Raw genomic sequence first — 6,792 nt, forward strand, 5'->3', positions numbered from 1 at the left:
AGAGGGAGAGAGGAAGGAGGGGTAGTCACAGAGCAAGAGAGGGAGAGAGGGGTAGTCAGAGGGAGAGAGAGAGGGGAGGGGTAGTCAGAGGGAGAGAGGAAGGAGGGGTAGTCAGAGGAAGAGAGGAAGGAGGGGTAGTCAGAGGAAGAGAGGAAGGAGGGGTAGTCAGAGGGAGAGAGGAAGGAGGGGTAGTCAAGAAAGAGAGGGGTAGTCAGAAAGAGAGAGAGAGAGGAGGGGTAGTCAGAGGGAGAGAGAGAGAAGATGGGTAGTCAGAGGGAGAGAGGGAGAAGATGGGTAGTCAGGGGGAGAGAGAGAGAGAGAAAGGAGGAGTAGTCAGAGGGAGAGAGGAAGGAGGGGTAGTCAGAGAGAGAGAGAAAGGAGGGGTAGTCAGAGAGAGAGAGAGAGAGAAAGGAGGGGTATGTACAGACTCAGTGAGCATAGCCATACTATTGAGAAAGGCTGCAGTAGGCAGACATGGCTCTCAAGAGAAGACAGGCTATGTGCTCAATGCCCACAAAATGAGGTGGAAACTGAGCTGCACTTCCTAACCACCTGCCAAATGTATAACCATATTAGAGAGACATATTTCCCTCAGATTACACAGACCCACAAAGAATTTGAAAACAAATCCAATTCTGATAAACTCCCATATCTGCTGGGTGAAAGACCACAGTGTGCCATCACAGCAGCAAGATTTGTGACCTGTTGCCACGAGAAAAGATCTTCTGCACAGATTCTGTCAGACCTGGGCCCTGACAGTAAATGTCAGTAAGACCAAAATAATGGTGTTCCCAAAAAATGTCCAGTTGCCAGAACCACAAATACAAATTCCATCTAGACACTGTTGCCCTAGAGCACACAAAAAACTATACATACCTTGGCCTAAACATCAGCGCCACAGGTAACTTCCACAAAGCTGTGAATGATCTGAGAGACAAGGCAAGAAGGGCATTCTATGCCATCAAAAGGAACATAAAATTCAACATACCAATTAGGATTTGGCTAAAAATACTTGAATCAGTCATAGAACCCATTGCCCTTTATGGTTGTGAGGTCTGGGGTCCGCTCACTACCCAGGACTTCACAAAATGGGACAAACACCAAATTGAGACTCTGCACACAGAATTCTGCAAAAATATCCTCCGTGTACAACGTAGAACACCAAATAATGCATGCAGAGCAGAATTAGGCCGATACCCACTAATTATCAAAATCCAGAAAAGAGCCGTTAAATTCTACAACCACCTAAAAGGAAGCGATTCCCAAACCTTCCATAACAAAGCCATCACCTACAGAGAGATGAACCTGGAGAAGAGTCCCCTAAGCAAGCTGGTCCTGGAGCTCTGTTCACAAACACAAACACACCCCTTAGAGCCCCAGGACAGCAGCACAATTAGACCCAACCAAATCATGAGAAAACAAAAAGATAATTACTTGACACATTGGAAAGAATTAACAAAAAAACAGAGCAAACTAGAATGCTATTTGGCCCTAAACAGAGAGTACACAGTGGCAGAATACCTGACCACTGTGACTGACTCAAAATTAAGGAAAGCTTTGACTATGTACAGACTTAGTGAGCATAGCCTTGCTATTGAGAAAGGCCGCCGTAGGCAGACATGGCTCTCAAGAGAAGACAGGCTATGTGCTCACTGCCCACAAAATGAGGTGGAAACTGAGCTGCACTTCCTAACCTCCTGCCCAATGTATGACCATATTAGAGAAACATATTTCCCTCAGATTACACAGATCCACAAAGAATTCGAAAACAAATCCAATTTTGAAAAACTCCCATATCTACTGGGTGAAATACCACAGTGTGCCATCACAGCAGCAAGATGTGTGACCTGTTGCCACAAGAAAAGGGCAACCAGTGAAGAACAAACACCATTGTAAATACAACCCATATTTATGCTTATTTAATTTCCCTTTTGTACTTTAACTACTTGCACATAATATGACATTTGTAATGTCTTTATTCCATTGGAACTTTTGTGAGTGTAATGTGTACTGTTCATTTTATATGGTTTATTTCACTTTTTAAAATTATCTATTTATCTTCCTTTGACAATGTATGCCAATATGTTTCCCATGACAATAAAGCCCCTTAAATTGAAATGAAATTGAATTGAGAGCGAGAGTAAGGAGATGTAGTCAAAGAGTGCAAGAGGGTGGTATAAAACGAGGGTAGATCCTGGGGAGGGTAGAGAGGCAGGTGGTGTGTTGGTGAGGACAGCGAGGTGTGTATCATTACCTGCTAATGGGCTGCCCTGCAGGAGTGTGCTCCACTTCATAGCCCTGACTCCTCAGCACATCAATCACTGTGTTGTTGCCCAGGAAGTGACCTGAAATATAAACACAGTTCACTATTTCAGTCTCTGTTTCAGTCTCTCTGCGAGACACAGACAGCAGTCTAACCATGTCACTCAGTGTGCGTCACAGACGGCATGCTAGTCCCTTTATAGTGCACTACTTTTAACCAGATCAACCAGATCACCATGGTCACTACATAGGGAATAGAATATGAGTAGTGAAGAGAGAGAGAGAGGAGATAAGTAGTGAAGAGAGAGAGGAGATGAGTAGTGAAGAGAGAGAGAGGAGATGAGTAGTGAAGAGAGAGAGAGGAGATGAGTAGTGAAGAGAGAGAGCGAGAGGAGATGAGTAGTGAAGAGAGAGAGGAGATGAGTAGTGAAGAGAGAGAGAGGAGATGAGTAGTGAAGAGAGAGAGAGGAGATGAGTAGTGAAGAGAGAGAGCGAGAGGAGATGAGTAGTGAAGAGAGAGAGGAGATGAGTAGTGAAGAGAGAGAGAGCGAGGAGATGAGTAGTGAAGAGAGAGAGGAGATGAGTAGTGAAGAGAGAGAGGAGATGAGTAGTGAAGAGAGAGAGAGAGAGGTGATGAGTAGTGAAGAGAGAGAGGAGATGAGTAGTGAAGAGAGAGAGAGAGGAGATGAGTAGTGAAGAGAGAGAGGAGATGAGTAGTGAAGAGAGAGAGAGAGAGGTGATGAGTAGTGAAGAGAGAGAGGAGATGAGTAGTGAAGAGAGAGAGGAGATGAGTAGTGAAGAGAGAGAGGAGATGAGTAGTGAAGAGAGAGAGAGGAGATGAGTAGTGAAGAGAGAGAGAGGAGATGAGTAGTGAAGAGAGAGAGCGAGAGGAGATGAGTAGTGAAGAGAGAGAGGAGATGAGTAGTGAAGAGAGAGAGAGCGAGGAGATGAGTAGTGAAGAGAGAGAGGAGATGAGTAGTGAAGAGAGAGAGGAGATGAGTAGTGAAGAGAGAGAGAGAGAGGTGATGAGTAGTGAAGAGAGAGAGGAGATGAGTAGTGAAGAGAGAGAGAGAGGAGATGAGTAGTGAAGAGAGAGAGGAGATGAGTAGTGAAGAGAGAGAGAGGAGATGAGTAGTGAAGAGAGAGAGGAGATGAGCAGTGAAGAGAGAGAGAGAGGAGATGAGTAGTGAAGAGAGAGAGGAGATGAGTAGTGAAGAGAGAGAGGAGATGAGCAGTGAAGAGAGAGAGGAGATGAGTAGTGAAGAGAGAGAGGAGATGAGTAGTGAATAGAGAGAGAGAGGAGATGAGCAGTAAAGAGAGAGAGAGAGAGGAGATTAGTAGTGAAGAGAGAGAGAGAGAGGAGATGAGTAGTGAAGAGAGAGAGAGGAGATGAGTAGTGAAGAGAGAGAGGAGATGAGCAGTGAAGAGAGAGAGAGAGGAGATGAGTAGTGAAGAGAGAGAGGAGATGAGTAGTGAAGAAAGAGAGGAGATGAGCAGTGAAGAGAGAGAGGAGATGAGTAGTGAAGAGAGAGAGGAGATGAGTAGTGAAGAGAGAGAGGAGATGAGTAGTGAAGAGAGAGAGGAGATGAGTAGTGAATAGAGAGAGAGAGGAGATGAGCAGTGAAGAGAGAGAGAGAGAGGAGATTAGTAGTGAAGAGAGAGAGAGAGAGGAGATGAGTAGTGAAGAGAGAGAGAGAGAGGAGATGAGTAGTGAAGAGATAGAGGAGATGAGCAGTGAAGAGAGAGAGAGGAGATGAGTAGTGAAGAGAGAGAGATGAGTAGTGAAGAGAGAGAGAGGAGATGAGTAGTGAAGAGAGAGAGGAGATGAGTCGTGAAGAGAGAGAGGAGATGAGCAGTGAAGAGAGAGAGAGAGGAGATGAGCAGTGAAGAGAGAGAGGAGATGAGTAGTGAAGAGAGAGAGAGAGAGATGAGTAGTGAAGAGAGAGAGAGGAGATGAGTAGTGTACTGTACAGACTCAGTGAGCATAGCCTTGCTATTGAGAAAGGCCGCCGTAGGCAGACATGGCTCTCAAGAGAAGACAGGCTATGTGCCCACTGCCCACAAAATGAGGTGGAAACTGAGCTGCACTTCCTAACCTCCTGCCCAATGTATGACCATATTAGAGAGACATATTTCCCTCAGATTACACAGATCCACAAAGAATTCGAAAACAAATCCAATTTTGAAAAACTCCCATATCTACTGGGTGAAATTCCACAGTGTGACATCACAGCAGCAAGATTTGTGAACTGTTGCCATGAGAAAAGGGCAACCAGTGAAGAACACACACCATTGTAAATACAGGTGAGCCCTGGGCAGGGTTAGGGTTAGATCTCAGCTACAGGTGAGCCCTGGGCAGGGTTAGGGTTAGATCTCAGCTACAGGTGAGCCCTGGGCAGGGTTAGGGTTAGATCTCAGCTACAGGTGAGCCCTGGGCAGAGTTAGGGTTAGATCTCAGGTACAGGTGAGGCCTGGGCAGGGTTAGGGTTAGATCTCAGCTACAGGTGAGCCCTGGGCAGGGTTAGGGTTAGATCTCAGCTACAGGTGAGCCCTGGGCAGAGTTAGGGTTAGATCTCAGGTACAGGTGAGCCCTGGGCAGGGTTAGTCTTAGATCTCAGCTACAGGTGAGCCCTGGGCAGGGTTAGTCTTAGATCTCAGCTACAGGTGAGCCCTGGGCAGGGTTAGGGTTAGATCTCAGGTACAGGTGTGTCCTGGGCAGGGTTAGGGTTAGATCTCAGGTACAGATGAGCCCTGGGCAGGATTAGGGTTAGATCTCAGGTACAGGTGAGCCCTGGGCAGGGTTAGGGTTAGATCTCAGGTACAGGTGAGCCCTGGGCAGGGTTAGGGTTAGATCTCAGGTACAGGTGAGCCCTGGGCAGGATTAGGGTTAGATCTCAGCTACAGGAGAGCCCTGGGCAGGGTTAGGGTTAGATCTCAGGTACAGGTGAGCCCTGGGCAGGGTTAGGGATAGATCTCAGGTACAGGTAAGCCCTGGGCCGGGTTAGGGTTAGATGTCAGGTACAGGTGAGCCCTGGGCAGGGTTAGATCTCAGGTACAGGTGAGCCCTGGGCAGGGTTAGGGTTAGATCTCAGCTACAGGTGAACCCTGGGCAGAGTTAGGGTTAGATCTCAGCTACAGGTGAGCCCTGGGCCGGGATAGAGTTAGATCTCAGCTACAGGTGAGCCCTGGGCAGGGTTAGGGTTAGATCTCAGGTACAAGTGAGCCCTGGGCAGGGTTAGGGTTAGATCTCAGGTACAGGTGAGCCCTGGGCAGGATTAGGGTTAGATCTCAGCTACAGGAGAGCCCTGGGCAGGGTTAGGGTTAGATCTCAGCTACAGGTGAGCCCTGGGCAGGGTTAGGGTTAGATATCAGGTACAGGTGAGTCCTGGGCAGGGTTAGGGTTAGATCTCAGGTACAGGTGAGCCCGGGGCAGGGTTAGGGTTAGATCTCAGCTACAGGTGAGCCCTGGGCCGGGTTAGGGTTAGAGCTCAGCTACAGGTGAGCCCTGGGCAGGGTTAGGGTTAGATCTCAGGTACAGGTGAGCCCTGGGTAGGGTTAGGGTTAGATTTCAGGTACAGGTGAGCCCTGTGCAGGGTTAGGGTTAGATCTCAGCTACAGGTGAGCCCTGGGCAGGGTTAGATCTCAGGTACATGTGAGCCCTGGGCAGGGTTAGTCTTAGATCTAAGCTACAGGTGAGCCCTGGGCAGGGTTAGTCTTAGATCTAAGCTACAGGTGAGCCCTGGGCAGGGTTCGTCTTAGATCTCAGCTACAGGTGAGCCCTGGGCAGGGTTAGGGATAGATCTCAGGTACAGGTGAGCCCTGGGCAGGGTTAGGGTTAGATCTCAGCTACAGGTGAGCCCTGGGCAGGGTTAGATCTCAGCTACAGGCAACTAGCGTGATGAGTAATGAAGGTAATGTCTCAGGTTGGCTGTTCATCATGTTAAAAGGAAGGAAGCCACGGACAGGAAGACCGGAAGATACTAACTATTGCTGTAGGTTGGCCTGTGGGTTACCCTGACCTCAGACGGACTAGCCTGTGGGTTACACTGATCCCAGACTGACTAGCCTGTGGGTTACACTGACCTCAGACTGACTAGCCTGTGGGTTACACTGACCTCAGACTGACTAGCCTGTGGGTTACACTGACCTCAGACTGACTAGCCTGTGGGTTACACTGATCCCAGATTGACTAGCCTGTGGGTTACACTGATCCCAGACTGACTAGCCTGTGGGTTACACTGACCTCAGACTGACTAGCCTGTGGGTTACACTGACCTCAGACTGACTAGAATGTGGGTTACACTGATCCCAGACTGACTAGCCTGTGGGTTACACTGATCCCAGACTGACTAGCCTGTGGGTTACACTGATCCCAGACTGACTAGCCTGTGGGTTACACTGACCTCAGACTGACTAGCCTGTGGGTTACACTGACCTCAGACTGACTAGCCTGTGGGTTACACTGACCTCAGACTCACTTGCCTGTGGGTTACACTGACCTCAGACTGACTAGCCTGTGGGTTACACTGA

General features: G+C 48.4%; 1 protein-coding gene across 3 annotated transcripts in view; it reads right to left on the bottom strand.

Annotated features, from left to right (window-relative positions):
- LOC110517810 (metalloprotease TIKI1) overlaps positions 1 to 6,792 on the bottom strand; it is a 140,034-nt gene that overhangs the window by 27,542 nt on the left and 105,700 nt on the right. For all 3 annotated transcript variants that reach the window (XR_005051621.1, XR_005051622.1, XM_036976592.1), the window contains exon 5: positions 2,255 to 2,345. Coding sequence is in view for 1 of the 3 variants with exons in the window: in XM_036976592.1 (XP_036832487.1) it covers positions 2,255 to 2,345 (91 nt within the window). In the remaining 2 variants the exon portion in view is untranslated. The remainder of the gene's footprint in view (positions 1 to 2,254; positions 2,346 to 6,792) is intronic.

This window comes from Oncorhynchus mykiss, chromosome 5, assembly GCF_013265735.2.
Source record: "Oncorhynchus mykiss isolate Arlee chromosome 5, USDA_OmykA_1.1, whole genome shotgun sequence".
Taxonomy (NCBI): domain Eukaryota; kingdom Metazoa; phylum Chordata; class Actinopteri; order Salmoniformes; family Salmonidae; genus Oncorhynchus; species Oncorhynchus mykiss.